We start from the raw sequence: 23,131 nt of genomic DNA, 5'->3' as shown, positions 1-23,131 counted from the left end.
CCATAGATCAGGCTAACATCAGCAATTAGTAATGAAGGACCTGGCCTAGCATGCACCTCCACATGGCATTTCACTGCCTTCAGAGCACCTGCAGGATGCAATGCTCCAGAGGAATGAACCTCGATATGTTTTCACAACAAAAGGATATACTCCTGGGATCACTCACTAATTGGATAAAAGCATCAGAACTACCCCATTGCCATCCCTAGAGGAAACTCATTAGCAACCTAATGAAATAAAGTGATGACAGGAAGGTATTTTCTCATCATCTTCTAATGCTAACGGGTTTTAAAGCTATTTTGCTTCCTCATCCCCTCCTATGGTGCCCAGAAACCCCACGGCACCTCTCAGAGCATCACAGGCGGTCCCCTCTCCTGAATATTACACAACATCAGGGAGCAGTTTCAGAGCACAGAGGGATTCTAGGGTGTTCGACTCACCATCTTTGATGAATCTGTGCAATTGAAGCTTAATCCCTGCTCCACTTGGAAAATGTTCCCCAGTGGGTCAAGCTTCCTGATGAGTCATACAATTTAGAAGAAATATAGCCTGACTATTAAGGACTTTGCTGTTTGGTTTTATGACAGGCAAAACTCATGAACATTTGAAAGAAATGAGAAATATTGAAACAAATTTTACAAATTTAAAATGCTTTGAATTTGGTGAAGTTACAAATATTGAAGCGAGTTCTACATAAGCATAGTGCTTCTAATAATTATGTTGCTATTAAACATGATAATATTTTACTCCTTCTCCAAAAAGCATCAGCTCATACCCCCAAACACTTCTGTATCATATAGCCTTAATATGCACATATTTTAGATGTACATATTAAACACAATTTCCTTAGTAACAGTGAGGGAGGAATGGATAATTTCGAATAAATCTGAAAAGGATATTAGAAAGCAAGACAAAGTATTTGCCCACCACATTTCCACTACCCACATCTCTGGCCACTAAACACCTTCCTCCAAGTCCCTGGACATTGAAGAAGAGCCCACACCTCTCCTCCAAGAGCTCTTGCATGGAGTCAGACCACCAAAAGCATCAAAATCATTTCTCTCTGCAATGCATCTGTAGCCTAGCTGAGGTTACAGGACTGCCAGCAGCACCACTGCCCACTGCCAATAAGTGACCTGGTTGCTGATGCTACACACCTTATTGGCAGCCCGAGGGAAGGGCATCCTGCATCTTTTCTTCTCTCTTGTTTAGCCACAGGGGGAGCAATGAAGTGTTCAATTATACCTCAATCTCAAGTACAATTAGACGCCTCCCTTCTCTCTGACTGCATGGCTATTTGTCTACAGCAACGATTAGTGTTAGGTGGTCATAGGGCGGGTGAGCTGGAAATCTTCATAGGTAGACTTTAATGTTATAACTCCGCCCCACCACACACACATAAAAAAAGAAAAAAATTGCATGAACCAAATAATGAAATAGAACTTTCCCATTAGGAACTGTAAGTTTTGAATATAGCTAGGCTTTCAAACTGCTGTTAAATGGAAAGGGATGCTGGCAGTGCCATTCAGAGCTGCATTGGAATGGAAATCCAGAACTGAAAGGTTTAGGGCCTCATTACCAGGGTTTTCCTAGCACAAGTGTTTCAAACTACCAAACTTCCTCAAAAATGCAGTATAGATAGGTATTGGGAAATATCAGGCTCAATCCCAGAGCACAGATAAGGTCAGCCCTGCACCAGCTTTCTTTGTCATGAACACAGTAGTTAGTGATCATTCATTCCTCAGAAACACCTAACAAATCCTTCCCTTTTCCCTAAGCCTCTCCCCCAACTTTATACTGAACCATTTCACTAAATTAACTGAAGGTGTTGAGACATTCAGAAGAACCACTTAGTGCCCCGTGGCAGCCTCAGGCTACAGAAGATCTTTTAAAATGAACCCTCCCACTTGCTCAGTGAAGTAAGTCAGAAGCAAAACTCCATAGAATCAAAGAATGCATTGGTTTGAAAAGGATCTTACAAATCATCTTGATCCAACACCCCATCCATAGGCCGAGACAAATTCCACTATCCCAGGTTGCTCAGAGCTCCTTCCAACCTGGCCTTGGACGCTTCCAGAGATGGGGCATGGACAGCTTCTCTGGGCCACCTGTGCCAGTGCCTCACCACTCTCACAGGAAAGAATTTCTTCCTAATATCTAATCTAAACCCATCCTTTTTCAGCTTAGAACCATTATCCCTTGTCCTGTCACTACATGCCTTTGTAAAAGGTTCCTCTCCAGCTTTCCTGTAGGCCCCTTTTAGGTATATTTGGGTACATTATACTCCAAGCAAGATCAAATTATAATATTCATGTACAGCTGTCCTCTGCCTCACCCCCAGCTTTCAGGTTTTCTCTGAAAGTAGCAGTTTCAATCCTTTTTTCTTCCAGTCTCTTTCTGGCCTGGATGAGAGGTCTTGCTCTAAGTGCTAGAGTTGAAGATCTGTTCCCACTTTGTCCCACAGACTCCCTCTGCACTCTAAAATAAGTCTCTTTATGTTCCTTTCCCTCTGTTTCTCAAAGTGCATCTGCAAAAATTCAGGCCCTACACTGCCTGTGTTATGGACTGTCACAGATCACAGCCCAACAGGTGGAAAAAGCTGAGACAACATCCAATGGACAAGAATTACACTTTTAATTTGAGGCAAGGCTCTGACCAGCACACTAGATTTTTTTTTGGAGTTAAAAACCAAACAGCCTCTTCCTTGACACTACATAGTCTCCTACTTTGTTTGTGGATTTCTTCTGCAGACTGAAATGGGGGACTGTGGTCTTTTGTAAGAGAAAAAATTCTGTTGAAATTTAAGGTAAAAAAACCCCTTTTTTTTCCTAACCACAGTCATCCCAAGCCCAGTGTTTTCCTCAGAGACCGACTCATGCTCTGACTGGACTAGTCTGTGCTAGTATGTGGCACACATTAGACAAGGTGGTGCTGATGTGAGGATTGCACACATCTTAATCTTCATGGACAAAATCCTCCCTGAATTCTTTTATAGGCAAAACACAAAAGACAACTTTCCAGGCAGAAAAAAAAAAAAGCCCTTAGGAGCTGGCTGAGAGGCAACCAACTTCCCTGCTGGCAGCACGAAGTGGGCTGCATGTGCATCAGCAAGAGCCTCACCAGGAGCTCAGCATCCCCAGAGAAAGGGCAACAGGAGAATCCAGGAGCTGGCACAACATGGCACCAGGGAAGCAGCTGCACCCAGCACATCCACACCAAGAGACACAGGGAAACAGAAAGGAAAAGCACAGGGTAGACAGAAATGAGAAGTGAAACCAGAGAGATGTGGGGGCTTTTAAAGAGAGAGAAATGTGCCTGAAAACCTGGGACTCAGCTCTTGGCACTGCCCTTTCCATCAGACCTATGGCCTTCACCATGAGCAAGCATATTAATGTTTTGCATGCATAAATATGCATTACCTTAGAAAAAAGGACAGAAAAAGGCTGAAAACTCACACACCACACATTGGAATTAGCAATAATGACATCCCTTCGTCTTTGTCCCTGGGTATTTATACACAGCATGCACCATGACCCACAAGCACACAGCACCCTGTGGTATGTATTTCTCTGCCCACAGAGGGCCCAGCAGTTTTTTGGTGAAAGCACAGATGGCTTTCCCACATGATTGCAACTTTTAAAACACACAGCAAAGTCCTTCGTGCCCATGTCCCACCATAAACCTTCTTCACCCTGAAGGGACATCACTTTAGCCACACACAGCCACCAAATACCCAGCACTAACCCACACAGAGGCCCCTATAGTCTCGCTCCACACACATGAGCTTCTCTAGATGTACTCTCAACACTTTCTTTTCAGACGCACTCCATCCCACGCCACTTTTCTTTGCTAAGGGCAACAAATCATAGAATCATTCAAAATCTAAAAGAAGCAGGAGAAAAAAATGTCCCCAGGCAAACACTGGACACGTGGGTGAACATGTACCCATATACTTGAGTTCATGCATTATTTCCACTTACAAAGAGCTTTTAAAGAACCAAAACAACAACTTTGTAAAGTGAGGCTAAAGAAGAATTCTAAATCTCTACATACAATTTATTCCAAGGCAAAGTTTCTCACTGACAGCTCTGTAACTAGAAGTGGATACAAAGATGTGAGGCTGCCACTCCTGACTATTTTTTATTATTATTCTTTCCCTCATTCCTCTTTTCTTTAACATCTGTGAAATCTTTTGTCTGACTGTCACGTGTGTATCTCATGCCCAGGCTCTGCTGCATTGCATGTACCATAAAGCAACAGGAAGAGCACAGAAGATTGTTGCCTATACATATCTCCTTCCCAAAACCTCAGCCAAATTGCCAGATAAAAAAAAATTAAAATTTAAAAAAACAAACACCCAAACAATCAAAAAAATAACCAACCAAACAAATCTATCAAAAGTCTGGTGAGACTTTAGAATATAATTTTATCAGCCCCATGGCTGACCCAGGAGAGAAGAACTAACTACCTGCTCGTTTATTCCAAAGGACTAGAGAGAACAAAATCAGTTTTCCACTTCATCAAAGTTATGTGGCACCTGATTCAGCACTTTTTACACGATAAAATTTTCCACCTGCAGGGCAATCTGAGTGTACAGGTCCGTGCCTGTGCTACACAACAGCTTCATTATGTGCTCACAGAGGCTCACCCTTTCAGATCACTGATGCACTTATCTCATTTTGACTATGCACATAATTCCATTGCAGCTCATGTGTCATTTTAGTCAGAGTTACCACTCTCAACACCTCTTTTGTGAGGTGCTGCTAAGCCCAGATACAGAAGGAAGAAGGTCAGACATGCTTTAAATTCAAAGACAGTCCCTTTACTTTGTGCTGCGTAGAGACATTGATGGCCAGACTGGCAGCCACATCTCAATGTCAGGAGAGAGCCTTAAATGTCAGCTTGATTTTCCCATGATAGGATTCTTCTTTCTGACTATCCTAGCTTTTTTCTGCATTTTGCTGCAGCACAGAATTTCCACCTCAAAGCTTTATAAATCAAATAGCTTCGTGAAGGCCCCCTCATGTACCAAAAACATCCAGTCATCTGCTTTGGGAGGAAAAGACAAAATGGTGATGAAAGTCTTGGGTGACAAAGTAAATCGAGTTACTGTTACACAAGTGGGTGGTAAGAAGACTGCACAGTACCTACCCACAACTCCTAACAAAGACAGTTGCATGCAGATCCTCCAAGATTAGGCCAGAGAGTGAGAATTATTTCCTTGACATTTGGTAGAAAATAAAAACCCATCCATCATTTTCATGCAGAGCAGCTGCACTCATTTATAGCATTAGAATGTGTTAAGATTCAAAGAAACTTAGGTAAAATAAAACAACACAATCAAAAGATCAAAGGCTTGTGTTGAGTGTTTTCATTTTTACAAATGTCATTCAGCTTAAGTTATTTATAATACTTCACAGTACACTAGTGAATGCTGTCACATTTCATAAAACAATTAAGCCTTAGTAATAGGAGACACCTCTATTATCCTGTCTACATTTAACAGTCATAAGAAACACATCACTTCTCAGTAAATATTATCATGTCTGAAAACAAAAGAACAAAAAAAATGAGGATGTTTCCAAGTTTACATTTCTACTTTGGTCCCCATCTGTAGTCTCAGATACTTAAATGCTCATCAACAGTGATGGGGTTTGTGTAATAAGGATTGCCCAAAATTGCCTTGCCATAACTTTTTCCCCTTCAAACACAGTGACAAAACCACCTCTAATTATAACTGCTGTTGCTGCCAGGGCAGGCAAGCAGTTCCTGCTGATGGTGCAGGGGGAGAGGCTAGCTCGATTCTTGGCTTCTGCCTGCAGAGGAAGGGTCGGGAAAGCACACAGGGCACATCCCAAACAGATCCATTTGGCAAGAGGGGGAGAATCTTCAGCCAAGGAAACTCAAACCACCTACTTGAGGTGGTGACCGTTCACAGTGACTCATTCCTCCAGGAGTGGAGCTGGGTGGCCAGGGGACTCAGGGAGCTAAGGAAAGAGTGCCTCCAACCTCTTCATTACCAAAAGGGCAATGCATGATTCCCTGCTGGAATTCCCTGTCTGGCCAAAGACAAGGCAGGAGCCCTGAGCTGCCAAGATGCTGCCAATTAGTGGCACAGGACTCTGAGATGGTTCATTACCACCCCACATTTGGAAATTCCAGGCTCAAGTAGGAGCAAAACTTCTACAGCCTGCCACCCACTGCCTCAGTCAGGATTTCTCAACCTGGTCAAAATGAAATTGCATTTCTCTAGGAAAATTATTCTCTGGTGACAAGTATTTGCCAAACATCATTTGAGCTCTCACAAGAGGGACATTAAAAATTACAATTTTATTTTTATTTACAATGCCACTAATCAAGATTCCCTGAAATTCTAAATAACAATTAATTAAGAAATTAAAAAACATTTATTCTATTGATTGTTTCAGTTAGCTTGCTCTTTAGGTTGTGTTGTTTTGATTTTTAGGGTTGATCTTTTGTTTGGTTGGGGTTTTTATTCATTTATTTATTACTTTTACTATTTCTCTAAGTTTTAATTAAATGACAAGAATGCATTACAGATTAGATTTTGGAGGTGCAAATACTTGCAGAAAACAACCAGATAAAGCTTTATTTTCCAGGTTTCCTCTTACCTTAGCTTTTTATTGTATATTATTACTAAGCATCCATCTTTGGTGTAATCTGAATTTCTCTTTATATCACTAATTACTTCAGAAAAGAAACTTTAACTTCTACATAATCTAAAAGATACCACAAGGTTCCTCACAAGCTTTGCAATGACAAAATAATAAAAGTTAAAGGGAAAAAAAATTACCTCACAGCTTTCTGTTCCAATATCTTGTAAATATTCTGCTGGATCTAGAAATGTATAGGGTAAATACTATTCCGAGAACCAAACTGTAAAAAGCATTTCTCTCTGGCAGATGTACATATTTAATTCACTTTTCAGTTTTCATTTGCCAATCTTTTCACAGCAGGGTGGGAAACTGAACTTTTGGCTTTATCAGTTTATAAAAAAAAAAAAAGAAAAAAAAAAAGAAGTTTTTCATTTTGTGAGCCAATGCTTCAGATTTTCGGTAGAAGAGCCAAACCATCATTAAGATACTTAACTCCGTATCTGCAGGTTAAAACATAAATTAGGGCTAAGAATTGCTGCTTAGCTGTTGGCATCCTGATGCCAGCATCCAACCATTGGGTGGCTCGGCCTCGTTTAAGAGCTGGAAAGGGAAATTGCTCCCTGAAAGGGAGGTTTCTCTGGCCGTCACTCGCTCTGCACAGCGGCAGGCGCTGCAAGAGACCCCTCAGCCAGGGACCGAAGGCTCTGTTTGCAGCCCCCCGTCCCGCCCCGTCCTCTCCCTCTGCCCCGGCGGCTCCTCGGGCTGATCCCGGCCCCGGCGCTCCGGGGCGAAGGGAAATCCGCTCAAGGGATCTTCCAGCCACGCTCCAAAGCCATCAGCTCCCGCACAAGCTGGGTGGCACATCCCCACCGTGCGCGAGTCCCCGGCCAGAGCACGGCGGGCACGGAGCTGCTCCGAACCGAGCTCCCAGGACAGCGAGCTCCGCGGACCGCCCGGCGGGCTGGATAGGGCTGGGAACGCGGCAAGGTCATGGGAGCTTTCAGGCTCCCCACCAAGCATACCTGTGCTGTCTAAAGAAAGTTTTTCCTCCTGCTGGTTTGACTGGGGGACAAACACGCCTACATTGCTACACAAAATGATGACGATTTTAATACAGCAGTTTCTGCATGTCAAGCTACAGGCCACATCGGTAAAAAACGTTGATTTCTGAACATGTTACTCATAGTTTTGGTACAATTTGAGAGAGACTAACAAGTTCTTTGCATGCAACAACAACGTCAGCTAATTAGAGATGTACTACATTGAGGATATTTGCTGTCTAACAACAAATTTAAAAAGAAGATAATACTTTAAGCCCAGACTCAGGCAAACTATAGCTTAATAACATTGGTAAAGCAGAAGTTTTTCTTCTTTTTTTTTCCCCTGTAACAATACCCTGACCTCTCATTTCACTCCTTCAACTGCCACCAATAGATTTATTCTTTTACAGGCATTTTCATGTGCCTTTATTATTTTAAGCAGGTTCCAACAGTTGGGGTTTTTTCCCTGAATGTATAAAAACAGCTCTACAGGTGTGTATGGCAATGTAATGCACCTGCATGGAGAGCCCTAAACGAGCTGTTTGAAAGGCTTTATGAAGCCTTGAATAATTTCTATTGTGCCAGTGAGCGAGTCCAAGTGCCAATGTAAATAGGTTTTCCTGGACCTACTATAGCCATTTACATTCACAAATGTATCTCAGCACCATAATTTACTGAGGGAAATGGTAGCAATTTAAAGAGACTGGGGTTATAGGGTGTGGAGAGCTCAGTGGAGGTCCTCTGTGGAAGTTTTGAACTCTTCTATCTATCCAGATTGTTCTCATTATGGATAAATGATAAAGTGAATATTATATGTAGGAAACCAGCCATACACGAGGAAAAGGTGTGGAAATCCACGGATGTTAAGGAAATGTACTTTCTCGCACGTATCTTAGGTAGAATGCGTGATATGCATCAAGAGATGCTTAAGAAAAGGCTTTGATACCTGAAAGTTCAGGACTTGTTATATGCTTGCATAGATGAAGGAGAGGAGGAGGAGGATAAAACCCCCTACATTTACTCCTGAAAGCACCTAATATGAAACTCTTACAAATAAATGTGGAAAACTTCAAGAATACCCACAACTTTAACACACTTCTCGACAATCTAGACAACAGAACATTAGAAACAGATTTTACTATCTCCTCTTCCCTACCCCCATGCCACCCCAAAAAAAAAAGACTTATTGCAAACTCCTTGCTTTCTGTCCCAAGAGCAAACACAGGAGCAAACCTGTCTTGTTAGCAGACACTTTATTTCAGCAGCTCACCACAGACTTTGCTTTTACCTGCAAGGGATTTGCCCCTAAATGGCACAAGCTAAGAGAACTGTCAGGGTAGAGATGCAAAAGTACCCAGAGCTGACTGATGCAGTGTTTGCCTCAGAGGTATCCAGTAAGTTTTCATTTTCACATTGCTCACCTTACTGAGTCTAGGATGAATCATCCCAAACTTCACACTCACTGCTGGGACCATCAGCCCTGATGGGGAAACTCTCTCTGCACACACCAAGTATTATATAAAACTTCAGCTATGAAGAGTGTTTAATTACATCATCTTTAAGCCCTGCCCCATGCAGAGCTTAGACCAGCTCCTAAGTTGTCCCAGCTGCAAATCGACAGCACATTAAGCATCCCCATGGCTGGGGAGAGTCTTCAGCTAATTTACCTGGGGCTAGAGACACCCTTTTCTTGCAGAGACAAGTCACAGCTCTGTGTTTTCTGTCCTCCCAGCTGAGAGGGCTCGTCCCTAAGCACACTAGAACATTAGTTACTGGTGGTGTGCTGCCTCCACAGGGGCTCTGCAACTAGAATTAGGTAAGACTCAAAAACTTTTTGGCATGGACCTTCTCAGACAGCAATCCGTTTGGGCAGATGCCGGCAATTACCAGCTCCTAGCTGGTAACAGAAGAGCAGACAAGCCCCACCGACGGCCCCTTCACGCAGGTGTATTTACAGGAGGAACAAAAACATTTATTTGGCATCAGACACGTGAGGCAAATGCACAGCCATAAAAACGGAAGACCCTGATTACAAAAGTAACGTCCTGCTCAGGCCATAGCAGGGCATGTGGCACCCAGGGGCTGCCCGCTGGTGGCTCCCAGCCACGCGTGGGGTGCCGGGCACAGCAGCCCCCCTGTCTTATCAGCCGCTGGGCTTACGCAACGGCAGCCGGCGCGGGTGGGACCAGGCAGGGAGGGGACACTGCACTCCGGGAGAATTCCCACAGACAAACCCCTCCGGGAGCAGCGGTGCCGCCAGAAGGGTTTTCCCATCCCCTTAACGAGCGTTTGGAGGCGCCGGGATCACGGGTGGCTGTGTTTTCACTGAAAGGGCTCCCCAGCCAGCCGGGCAAGAGCCCCGACTGCGACTCGGAGTAACTCTGAAGTTCACCCACATTCCCGGTCACGCTCCCCATCTCCCCTGGCGCTGCCGCGCCGGAGGAACCCCCTAAAGCTGACGGCAGCAGCAGGGCTGAGAGCAGCTCGCTCTCTGGCTTAAGGGAATGAAGATCTAGGAGCGCTCTTTCAGACTTCGGGATGAAGAAGAAGCCCTTTAGGTGTCAGGCGGGTCCGGCGGTGCTGCCCTCACGCCGCTGCCTGGCCGCAGCACCGCCGGACCCGCCTGCCGCCTCCCCGCCCTGCGAGAGGCGCCCGCCCGGCCGGCACCCACCTGTAGGACACCTGCTTCCTGAAGGTGAGGCTCCGCAGCTTCTCCTCCAGAGACTCGTCCGCCGCTGACAGCCCCTGCTCCTCCGGGATCCCGGCGGCGCCCGCCGCCTCCCCGCCGCCCTCGGCCCCCCGGCAGCCGCCGCCGCCCGCCGCCCCCGTCTCCTCCCCGCCGGCCGCGGCGGGGGGGTTCATTGCGGCGGGGCAGCGGGGCCGACAAGGAGGAGGAGGCGGGGGCAGGGGAGGGCCGGCCGGCGGCTGCAGGCGCTGGGGGGCGGCGGCGGCCGGGGGACCGCAGCTGCCGGGGCCGCGGGGCGCGCTGCGAGCCGCGGCGGCTGCAAATGGCAGCGCGACCGCACAGCATCCATCGGCGGCCGCACTGCAGCGGGGCATTGTGGGAAACTCCTGCCCGGCCACGCCCCCCGCCACGCCCCGCCGGCCGCCGGCCAATGGCAGCGCCGCGCCCCCGCCGCGCCCCCGCGGCCGCGCCCGACCGCGCCCCGCCCGGGGCCGCGCCCCGCGGCGCGCTGCGAACGCCTTCCCGAGCGGGCAGCGCCCCGGGACACCCAGCGCTGCCCTCGGCCGCCAGTCGCCCGCAATTTGTTCCCCTCGGTGAGCTCATTTTGATGCACTCGGAATCAACGCACCCAGCGGCAGAGACATCTTCTGGCGAGCATCACGGTGCCCTTCCATAAAGTTAATTATAGTCCCGCCTTGTTCCTTGCTTCTCCCTTCTCTTCATTAGGAGACACTAAGGAAAACTTCAGAGGAAAGTGTCAGCATGTTTCAGCACAAGAGCTGACAGTGACAATAAGATTAAAAGGTACAGAAAAGGTTGAGGTCTGCGGCTGTACAGAAATTATTGCAGGAATTATGCACAGATAGTGCTTTGGTTTCTGTATGCAAAAGTTCCCTGAGGTAATGCAATCCAAAATAGAAAGGCATAAAAAAAAAAAAAAAAAAAGCATGAACAATTATGCTCTACAGAAAAGGCAAACCCTACAGGAAGAGATTTCAGAAACTCCTGTGCTGCACAGATGACTTCCCTAAGCAGCCTTGCCCCTTCTGTGTGAACTCTGTGCCAATCAGGTTCATGACAGTCAACAGATTCCTTACACCTGATCCCCGCTCCTTTCCAACACCATTCCCAGATTACTTTTAATTACTAGTGAAGCACGTAAAGCGTAATTATGCAATGTAAAACCCTTGCTTATTAGAAGCAAAACTAAGGTTCTTAAGCAGAACTGTAAAAGGAAGGTCTGGATCCTCCTTTGAGCTGTGTGCAGAGAGATCTACCAACGAGCATGGAGCTCCACTAGAACCATTGGTCCTTTTCCATCAAGAGCTGGGACCTCTGCTGGAAAGTCTCCGGTTTCTTCCAGTGAAATCAGCAGTGAATGTTTCTTGTGAAAGCATTCAATTTAAGACCGTATGACAAATATTTTTTTGCAGAACCAAACTAAACCATCTTGAGTTGGACCTGTCAAAGAGCAGTTCAGAGCCAGCCCAAAAGTCAGCTTTAACGATGGGGAGTGGCACTGTAAATCCCTCTTATCAGTGCCATTTTGAGGTTTATTCATTGGTGAAAATTTAGTGGTCTGTTGCTATGAGAAGATGCCAATGATGTGTGCTAAAAAACCTGTAACTGCAAATTAATTTTGCACCCGGAGAGCAGAACACTGTGCATCATCTCACAGCTTTATTCTCTCAGCCTTTGGTCCACATGAGAACAGCTCTGTTGCCTGTGCCCCAGCTAATGGCTTCACCTCCCCAAGAGCATCTGCAGCAAAGACTAACAACTAATCAGGATTTCCTACCCCCTCTCCAGTGAACATCCATGCCACTGAGCCACCTCCTCCTTCAGCACAAGCTCTCCTGTAGCTCCTGCTTGTCAATAACCCTTTTATCCACATGACCAAATTTACACTCTGCTCCGGGATCACCTGTTTTTCCTCTGACTGCTGCAATTTGCATGACTCATTTCCAACATAAAGAGCTAAATTGACTTCCTTTGCCTTTTTCCTGAATATGAGCAATTATGAGAGAGTCTGAGGCTCGTGAAGGAAAGCCCTGCTTACGCTATTACACCCGAGGTGTAGCTGTCAATCCCTGTGGGTACAGGAAGGCAGCAACAGCGGAAACTTTGTAGGAGTATCACGTTTGCTCCAAGGTGTGGCTGCAGACATACCACTGGGCCAGGAGGGAAAGGATGAGCACAAAAATAGATTTTTAGCAGGTTTTGCCAGTGTCTGGGATTATCATGCTAACAAAAAATCTGAACTCCCGGGTCTGGGTTCTCATCTCTTAAGCGCTGTCAGGTTAAATGGAGCTCCTCACACCACTCCGCGGTGCCTGCCCTGATTGTCTGGGAGAGCTGACAAGGTTCAGCAGGTGGGGAGCTCTTTTTCCTGGGTGGGAACTTCTCACCATACTGCATGCCATGAATAGCAGGGTGGATGGTGGGAATGACGGAGGAACTGCAGCGAAAGGAGGGATTTCTGCCTTTTGGAGTAAAGCCAAGGGAAGGTTTATTCCATTACTCACATGCATGTAAAATCCCATTTTGAACACTCCAGTGTGCACAGACTGTGTGCACTGTGGTAAGTTTTATTCCAAGTGGAAGGGACTGAAAATTCTTTTTCTAATAGAAAAGAGATGGATATATGAAAAGGGGGACTGGGGAGGAAAAGGATGAGACAGCCTTACTTGTTCAGTGTGCCAGACTAGCCAGTGAGAAGTCAGTCTACTTTAAATGCTCCATATTCCTTAAGTTCACACAAAATTCATCCCCAGGTTAGACCCCAACATTCAACTTTGAGGAAAAAAAAAATACAAAACATATAAAAATAAATTTATACACTTAGACATGCGTATGCATGTATTTGCATCTCCTCCAATTGTAAATATTTTTTTCAAATGTGACATAAATGGCCAGCTTCCCTTTCCAGATCCAATGTTGATAGATTGGATCCACCCACAACATCATTCCCCTTTGGTCAGCATTTGAAGGTCTAGTAGAGCACTGCTCATGCTTTGGGAAACTGAGGGATGTTGAGGCTCAGCGAGGAGGGACCCATTGCAGCTGAGCAGATCAAGCACAGATTTTTATCGAAGAGGTTTAAAGAAGAGGGCTAACCAGATCCCAAGCATTTATTTAGCCAGAGAAAATGAGACAATCCAAAAGTCATGAACTTATTCTAATCTTTCCTCAGCTGTACCACAGCAAAGACAGGGGCCAGAACTTTTAATTTCCTTCTTACCAGAGAGACACAAAATAGTAATTTTATACCAATGTATAGAACTCGTGCAAATACAGTGTAAGACTGATTCAATAATGAAAGTGCAACCATTTGAAGCCCACAGGGAGAAAACACCAAGAAAATGAGAAATCAAATCACTATGACTTTTTGAGGCACAAACTGGAGTGTGACAAGACACACAAGCATTATTATTCATTAGAAAGGAAATATGCTTTTGTTTCCGATTGCTATCTCCTTTGAATCACCTTGCTTTGCTTAATCTCAGTGTGCTTGATAGAAAGGAGGAAACTACCACTGGCTTTGCAGACCAGGAATCTGAAGCATGGAATAAATAGGGCAAGCCAAATTCACCGGCATGCCACAAGCATGAGCCCCATGTTTCTAAAAAAATCCTAAAGCAAATAAATCAGGAAAGGGAGCATCAGGAATGAATCTCCCATTAAATAACTTCAAGGGGGGTGAAGTCTGTGCTGTTGTAACATAGGTACAAACAATAGCTAACAGCACAAAGAGAACGCTTTCTACCCAAACGTGCCATGAGAGGCATCATGAGCTGCATTAGGATATCCTTCCTCCTGTCCTGCAACAGGAATCAGCCTGAAAAAGGAGTATCAAAATCCAGCCTTGGATTCAAACAGTAAGCTGCTTTTCCAAGAACAGCATGTCCTGGAGGCTGATAGGTAGGGAGGCTGACAGCTCATCACACAGCATTTCCCCATTGTGTGGGGGTTTCTTTTTCAGTCACTGACTCCCTGCAGCATCACCTGCTGTGTGATCCTTTAAGCGTCACATGGAGATCCGAGGAGATTCTTAAGTGATGGCTAATTACAGGCCTGTGGTTTGTTTGCTTGGAGGAACTGAGTTCAGATAAAGCTAAGCTGAGGGTAACTTTCCCAATCAGCCACAGTCTAATGATTTTCCTCTAAAAATGCTATAAATGGCTTGACGCTGCAAACAAGTGCCCTGGATCAATAGTACTGGCAAGTGAAACTGCCTCTTTGGAAAGCAAGAGGCACACAGGGTAGAAGAGCTTCTTTTTCTTCTTCCCTCACTGCCAATTTCTTTTGCTACTTTAACCTCTTTAGCCCCAAATCAAGGCATTTCTGAAAATCCACATCAGCCAGAAATTTAGTGCAGGCCACAGTGTTCCGATTTCCATGGTATGCTGCCTTCCCCAAACTCTAGAGCAGCCTTCTTTAGGAGGCCTTGGAAAGGATGCACCGAAGCCATCTGTCTCGCTCCCATTTTGAGTTAAGCTGGAACTATTCCTTCCACGGCTAGTATTTCTTGTGGAAGATAAATTCTTGGTTGCTGTACTAGGGATGCATGGTACTCATACATGAGGTCTCCCTCCCAGCAGAAAACTGGCATAAAACAAATTACTGTACCATTTGTGATGCCAGCTCTGCACAGGGTAATTTTCACATCAGCACTGGGTCATCCATCCAGTTCCCTGGATGACCAGCAAAGCCAGAGAGTCCCCAGACTGAAAGAATCAGGCATTTTCTTTTCCATGTCTATCAAAGCAGCAGAGGTCAGCTCTGTGCCCTGGCTGGATGCTGGGTTTGGGCTCTACGGTGTCATGCTGGGTGCTCACTCAGGCAGAGCAACTTCTGAATTGCTGGAGAAAGCTCCTGAACTATCTCAGGGGCAAGGCAGGCTAAGGAAAGGAGCTGAGGCCAGCAGAAGAACCAATCCCAAAATGCCAAAGCAGAAAGTGCTCTTTTTAAGAGTTCATTCCAGTTTGAACAAGCCCAGTGCAAAGCCAGAGCAGGGAAAGGCCTTCCCTTCCAGAGGGCTGTTTGGCCCACACAGATCAGCCCCAGCAAGCCCTGTGACCCCAGGTGACACAGCACCTCAGTGCCACTGGGCTGAAGCAATGCCCCCTGGAGCATCACCCTTCCTGGATCCCACCTGTACAGAGACTTTACTGTTAAGGGGGCTGCAGCACAGTGTTGCACTGAGTGTCATTATCACTGTTAAATGCTGTTGGCCTTCACCTGATTTCCACCCATTACTGAGACAGAATTCTCTGCTAACCTCAAAAAGGGAAGGGGCAGCCAGCTTCAGTAAAACCCCACATCCTTCCTTTTCTATCACTAAATTACCAGGGTTCTGCCATGTTTAAGATGGACACATTGCACACGCTGGCACGCCTGGGAAAGTTGAGGGCCCAGATTTTTTCCAGTCATCAGGAAATCAAACAAGTAGCAATTGCTTTTTTTCTACAGAAAATATTTATTTGCAAGAAATGAAAAGCATAACATACTTCACTACATACATATTTAGGCTAAAAAAGCAGGTAGTCTGTTCTTTCACAGAATCGGGCAGATGATTTAAAAAGGAAAACCAGCAATTTCTTTCCACCCCATGGACATGTTTGCAGTGTGAACAATCAGGTAGGACCGTATCCAGCTGACAACACTTGTACAAAAATAGAAAGGTCACTGAACACAGACACAGAGTTAAATAGACATGGCAAGAGAATAGAAATATCTGCAGTCAGAAGAGGCCCCAAATGAAGTTTACCAAGGAGTTTTGAGGGGGGAGTGGTGTGCTTCTGCACTAGTATCACTGTCCCTGCCATCTCAGACAGTTTTAAATGTTTGCACAAACCTATACTGCATTCAGATGAACAGAGGGAAAGGCAAACACCAGCTTAAGTGCCCTAGGGGTGTCACAGCAGAGTGACTGTTCCGCACGGCCCAAGGCAAAGGAATGGATACTTCTCTTCAAGAGAGCACCACCAGGTAATTTACCTTTGGAAGGCTTAGTGAATCTCAGGGAAACTGGGATGGTACTTGCAGCACCCTCTGAGAGGAAACTGCTTCCCCTGGACTGCATCTCACCGTGCCCGAGGGGTGGTTAGGGCATCAGTGCTCCCAGGGGCCACCTTTTAAGGCAATTTACACCAATTAAAAAAAATAAAAAAAGCATTCAAAGCCATAATTCTGCAGACCTAAAATGATACCAGAATAAAAAAGATTTTTTTTGTTTTGTACCAAGCCAGAACTGGTCTCTAGAAATGCCAGTCAGTCTATGCACACACACACATAATTACACAGTGCAACAACATTCAGTCGACAATTAATCACAGGACAGTCTTCAGAACAATTCACACAACAGTTTCACAAGTGCTCAGTGATGTGGAATGTGAACAGGTTTCAGAGAGAAATGCCTGGGCTTTCTGCTGCACCAAGCCCAAAGTGCCCTGTGTGTTCAGGCAGATGCCTTTATTTAGCAACACTTACTACATGAAGAAAACTCTGTGTTTTTTTGATACCTTTTGATCATTCCCCATGCACATGTGCACAGATGCACACACACACACACTCGTTCTCTCCAACTGTACAAATGAAGAGAGCAAGATGCCTTTATATCAGCACCACTGAATTAAAGTCTGTTACGGTAAAGTCAGATATGAGCAGAGTTCTGTTTAACAAAATTCAGTACCTGCCTCTGCTTCTCCCTCTCTCTCTTCCACTCCCTTCACTATGGACTATAGGGCTCAGAAAGATTTTTACCTGCTGTTCAGAGGGTAAAGTGGGATATACCATAAAGGCCAGGTATGCATAAACAGGACTGCATAGCATTAAAGAGCAAGGGGAATAGGAGTGAACCGAAACCTAGCAGGTAACTAATGAAAGAAACTATCACTGCTGATCTATGGAATGAAGAACTAGAAGGCTTCCCTGTGATGCAAGGAGTCCTTTCACCTGCCTTTTCTTTCACCCTTTCTGTAAGACAGGTCTACAAATCCAGCTTTCCCATGTTCTGTTCTCACCTCTTTAGTTGCAGCTCTTGGAGGAAGAATCTGGAGAGCAGTTGTAGGGCAGACAAGAGACTACTGCTAATAAAGAATATCCAAGCTCCATTCCTCCATTCAGCATCAGATCCAAGCAGCATCACAAATGAGTTTCCTGCATGATACACTTTTTTCTACACAGGAATTTGATTTATATATATATATATATATATATATATACCTTGGTAAAGCAGAAAAAGACCTGACAAATAAAGTAAAGTAAAGATGACAAAACCAAATTGCAATTTCCCTCTCAATCCTGGAGTCTCCAATGGATGCTGATCACCTAAGCAATGCAGTATTAATCAGGATCAACCTTCAACAAATTCTCTGAATGCCCAATGCCACTTTATTGGCCATGAGAAAGCTACAAGATGGATTGAATTCTTATATTTTCTTTGTAAAGACCTTACTCAAAACATACATCAGTTCATTCCCCTTTGCAACCTCCAAAGTTGTTAAACCTTAATGCTAGATAGTGCAAAGCAGCCACACATCATAGCACTACACTGTTATATAGGCTGGGACAACTTCAGTAGCTACAAAGTACTGACCTATCATTTCACCTTCAGAATACAAAATGTTCTCTTTTTAATTAGTGACTCGAGAAAGAAATATTTTAGTCACCAGGAGTATAAAAATACTTCGTATTCCTCTGTTCTTAGCTGCGTGGGCTTTGAACAATGGCCTCTTGGCATTAGCTAGAATCTAGAGCCCAAATACTCAGTGGAAATCCCTCCCAACGTAGCAATTAGCATCATTCACTTGCTTGACCTACATTCTAAAAGCGTCTAGACAGAATTCACCACTGATAGTTTGGAGGGATGGGAGTGGAGAGGTGGGTTGGTTTCTTTACCAGGGGAAAAAAAATATTTTAGATTAATTTTTGGTCTAGGTTAGAAGAATCAAGAACACATCAAGATACACTGTTACACAGAGAGATGTGGAGGAAGAGGTCCCCTGTCAGTATAAATCAGACCTGCAGACTCCAAGAGCAGTGTGTGAGAACCATGCTGGCTGTATCAGCCGGGATCTGGCCTAAGAACATCAGCCTAATCCATTAGTTTGTGGTGCTGAAAAATATTGAGTGGTACAGATGAAATGAAAGAAGTGCAGCAAAGAACTATAAATAGCCTGGGGGGAAAAAACTGAACACTATCTACACCCTAGTAACAAGGTTAGAAATGTCACATGCCCTGTGATTCAGACTTTTAAAATATACATATATATCAAATAATGCCCTATATTCCTTCATAGCTTATCTCCCTAGAAGCAAAGACCCAACAGATCTAAACATGCTCTAAAGCTACAGGCCAAAAGGTAAGTTTACTAGTGTGTATAAAATTGTGCTGGTGAGCAACATAACCTTAGAGCTCAGGACCCTTTATCATTTAAGTCCTCTACTGGAAATTATGTAGCATACAAGGCCTTTGCTTACAGTGTCCATACACACACATATGACTCCACAGCACCAAGTCACTGATCACCAGAAAAAGCACACTGGCAGAAGGCTAAGGCCTCAAGTAATAGAGCTGAACTAACTACAAGCACTTACAGGCATCCTCCCTGAATATGCCTGACTACTCCTGCCCTGTGCCCTTAACTCAGAGCACAGAAGCTGCCTCTCCACATGGTCTGCAGCGCATCAACATTCCCACGGGGGTCACCCCTGCATGCTGAGGCTGGCAGTGCAATGGCACCTTGTCCTGCCTCTCCTGTCCCCTGCTAGGTAGAGAACACAGGCACAAACCCCCTCTGGAGATTGTGGGTCCTTGTCACACAACAGCCTGTGAGTAGGTGATGAAGGGGATTCCTTGGCCCCTGGCAGTGAAACTTGTTCTGTTAAGGACCCTGAAGAAAAATGATCGCAAACATAGCAAAGTGAAGCAAAGCTTTTCCTTATTATAAAATAACATGTAATACAATAAATCCCCAAGCAGTGTGTGTGCTAGGTCAAGAGAGTCCCTAAAAAAGAGTACCTAAAAATAACTTAAAGGAGTACGCAAATTAGGATTATAGTAACAGATTATCAAATACTTACAAGAAATCACTATGGCCATACTGTCTTAGATGGATTAGTAGAGTGGCCTGACCCAGATCATGGCCAGTTTAAAATGCTCAGGATGAAAACATGATTGATTATCTTCCAACCAGATTTGAACCAGTATGCCCAAATTAAACCAAAAAAAAAGGGCAAAGTTTTATAATGGTGGCCAGTGCAGTAGGCTTCAGAGAGGAGGAGCTATTTTGGTTGTGCAAAATCATCTATACTTTAAGAGCTGTGAAATAATTCCACTTTGGTTTTCACACAGTGAAGTCAGCCAGCTGTATCTGAAATGGGAGGTGATCCATTTAGCTGGCAATGGGCAGGAGCTCAGGCTGCACAGTGCAAACTGCAAGACTGGTAAGTGGTGTTGTGCTTCACACCCTGGGGCCTCTTCTGCAAAACATTTCACCACTTGGTTGCCCTCAAAGGCAGCAAACCAAGGGTGCTCTGGAAAAAAAAGACCATTTAAGGAATTTTCTAAACTATGACCGTGGCCACTTATGCTGACCAGTTTGGGGTCAATCCCAGCTTTCTCCTGTAACTTTGCTGACCTCAAGTGGCTGAGCAATGTAGCCACCCCTTGTGGCACTCACAAGTGATCACTATTCATGTGAAGCCTTAAACCATTAAAAAAAAAAGCAAATACAAAATTGTTAAAAGATTCTGGAATGAGGCAGAGAACCCAGCAGGATCACTGTGAAGGGAAACACACTTTATGGGGGAGGCTGACCCATGCCAAGATGGGAACAGTTGCAAAGCAGGCTACAACAGCATTTCTCCTCATTGTCACCTGTCACCTCAGGTAAAATAATAAGGCACTTGGGTAGAAGAATAGGGCATTACCTAGGAGAGCATATCTGCACACCAGAACGAGCTCATGGAGTCAGGCACTTGTTTCACTGTCACTGATGTGAAACACCCTCTTAAAATGGCACAAGGAGGACTGATCCACAGTCCCCTCCAATTCACCAAATCCCTTCAATTCATTTCACTGGATTTTGAGTCAGGCCTGAGGGTGGCAAATAGCATGCTGAAGGAAGAAAGTCTAAGGAGAATGAAGAACAAGAAAGGAGCTGGTGTGACAGCTGCTATAATAAAATATAAATTCAATATTTTACAAAATAGAATAGTTGCAAGAAATATCTACTGTACATAGTAAAAAATTATTTGTAAGGCTAGGTTAGTTTTTCCCTTATTTATCATTAGGAAAAAAAAAGAAGAGCTTCAAATTACTTTTTTTTTTCAGTTGACTTCTTCTGATAAACTGTTAAGTAGCTATGCTAGCCTGCTGAATTAGGATTTTCACATTAGATCCATGGAGCAATGAGTGCCCTTCCCTGTAGGAACCAGACAAAACCCTGCTCAAATTCTGGACTGAGTTCAACTATGCCCCTGCAAGGACAAACTGCAAGAAGCACAGCTCAGGCAAAGGCATGACCAGGATACTGAGAGAGACAGAGAGAGAGAGAGAGAGAGAGAGAGAGAGAGAGGACACTTGAAGACAACACCACGGGACAAGAAGGAAACAAAGCACGGAGAAGAGAACCAGGATCAGACCTGAATGCTGCTCTTGGCTCTCTCAGTGAGCCTGGGCCAGCAATTTCACCCCTCCACGTGCTCATCTCATTCCTCTTTTGACAGGTCTCCTGCCTATGTAATCAGCTCCTCAGATCAGAGGCTGCCTTGGCATGCAGTTAAAGCAGGATTCAGCACCTCTAGGCATGAGCTGGGCCTATCTGTGCCCAAAGCAGCTGGTCTCAGATCACATCTCCGGAAATGGAGGTAAGAGGAAAATAAAACACGTGGCTATATTTTAGGACAATTCAAGCTTAAGGGGAGGAATTGGGCATTCAGTGATGTTTGTCTGTCCAATTTCAGGGTCTGCCCAGACCACTTGCAGGGTCAGGAAAGCTCAGTTCTCTTCATTGCAACTACCTGAACAGAATTTTTCAAAGCTAATAAATACTATTTACAACAGTAACAGGAAGATGGCAAGGAAAGGAAAACACAAGATAGTCTGAGACCGGGTCTACACAAGAATTTTCATCAACCAGCTAGAAGCCAATAAATTAAATCCATACAGTCCTCTCAGGAGGTTCTTCTGGTTTAAGCCTTACATTGATTTAGTTTGTTGGGAAGGAACTGACTTAAGCTAAATAGATTAGCCTTAAGCAGACTAAAGGGCATCCATCTAAAATATTGCATAAATGTAACAAAACCTGCTTTCTAAACAGATTTAGTTAAACTAGTGTAATTTTCCCACACAGTGTGTGGTAAGACAGTGACTGATCTTTGCTTATTTCTCAAGGGTGGAAGCAGGGAAGCCCACCAGGACTACTTTCAATGCACAGAGAAACCTACCCTGCTAAGTGATGAAGAGACTGGAGTGAAGAAGAGAAAGAGCATGTGGAGGACAATTCAGCAGCATCATGGACCAGCCCTCTCACAGCTGTGTCAGGGCCCTTTCTTGTCCTGTCAGCAGCAGGCTGCCCATGTGCTTCTCTATCCCCCCAAAAGGCTCAAGGGCTGTAGACCAGTAGGCACAGAGCTGTGCTGAGACTCTAAGCACCATCATGCTGCATCTCCTCTCTCTCTCCATTACCTTCTCCCAAGAAAACTATCACCCACATGCTCCCATTGATTTTGCACAATTCACCCTTCTCCAGAATGTCTTTGTGCTCAGATCAGGCCGTGTGCATGTACAGGCACACACACCCACCAGTCACTGGCACACTGCTGGCATCATCTGCCATCATAACTCAGTCCTGCCCTTGCAGTGTTAGACAGGAAAGGGATAAAAGCAGAGACAGGGACTGTGTGCGACGTGAGGAAGGGAGTTACAAAGACAAGAGATCCCATCTGTAGTCACAGCCTCATCAGTCAATGCAGAAGTTGAACTCCCTCTCTTTTGTACTTTGGTTCATTGAGGATGACAAGTCAGGGGAACTTTGGTTGAAAATATGTGGGAAGGAGGGAAGTCAAGAAAAAAGGCCTTTTTATTTTTAAGAGGTGGCATTAACTCTTCTATCTATTTCAATTATCTTCAGTGTTTCATTTCCTTCTAGTTCGGAGTTGACTCTGTAGGGAACAAAAAACCAAAGGTTAATGCTAATGTTAATTTTTTTAAGTACATATCCTGCTTGATTTGGCTAATGCTTAAGAGCCATTCAGTATTTACCAGCAAGGTATTTGTCAGCTGAGTCTGGTAACATACTAAATTATACTGAAGTAGTCATCTCTTTGGTTCTAGGCAAGCAAAGGTGCAGCAGAAAGAAGCACACATGTTTAAACCAGTGACTCTCTCTCTTTTCAGAGGCCTGAAAAGCTTACATTTATGCTAAAAAAAAAAAGGGGGAAAAAAAATCCCTTACATTTATGCTAAAAGTGAGGGAACTCAGTGTAGGAACTTAAGTAGTCAGATAATTTTACATGTCTGTCTCTTGAGACCGAGTCCTGCAAACTTTCTGCAGTAATGTTTTAGTGAAATCACTGCTGTGAGAAACTCCAGCTCTTCATGCCCCAACCTCATTGAAATTCCGGTGAATCACAACCTCACACTTCCACACAACTGTCAAAAGCTTATTCCTTTGGGAAGCACACAAATAAGTGCTTTAAAGAAGTGGGTAGGCCCAACTAACAGGCTTACAGGGGTTAGGTTTCTGGCAGAAGTACCGAGTTTGGTAGCTGTATTCCTA

General features: G+C 44.7%; 2 protein-coding genes across 9 annotated transcripts in view; both read right to left on the bottom strand.

The window, feature by feature from the left end:
- The window catches only part of DGKI (diacylglycerol kinase iota), a 198,623-nt gene extending 187,891 nt beyond the window's left edge, over nt 1-10,732 (bottom strand). For 4 of the 7 annotated variants that reach the window (XM_038153160.1, XM_038153163.1, XM_038153161.1 and 1 more), the window contains exon 1: nt 10,329-10,730. In XM_038153160.1, coding sequence (XP_038009088.1) covers nt 10,329-10,717 — 389 coding nt within the window. In that variant the 5' untranslated portion in view covers nt 10,718-10,730. Of the gene's footprint in view, nt 1-10,328 lie in introns of all 7 variants that reach the window. The other 3 variants (XM_038153162.1, XM_038153165.1, XR_005258860.1) reach the window with 2 other exon arrangements.
- Nucleotides 10,733-20,909: 10,177 nt separating this feature from the next.
- CREB3L2 (cAMP responsive element binding protein 3 like 2) overlaps nt 20,910-23,131 on the bottom strand; it is a 69,646-nt gene continuing 67,424 nt past the window's right edge. For both annotated transcript variants that reach the window (XM_038153484.1, XM_038153485.1), the window contains exon 12: nt 20,910-22,514. In XM_038153484.1, the coding sequence (XP_038009412.1) occupies nt 22,439-22,514 (76 nt within the window). In that variant the 3' untranslated portion in view covers nt 20,910-22,438. The remainder of the gene's footprint in view (nt 22,515-23,131) is intronic.

This window comes from Motacilla alba, chromosome 1A (genome assembly GCF_015832195.1).
Source record: "Motacilla alba alba isolate MOTALB_02 chromosome 1A, Motacilla_alba_V1.0_pri, whole genome shotgun sequence".
In the NCBI taxonomy this organism is placed as follows: Eukaryota; Metazoa; Chordata; class Aves; order Passeriformes; family Motacillidae; genus Motacilla; species Motacilla alba.
This window is presented reverse-complemented; position numbering and strand designations above follow the sequence as displayed.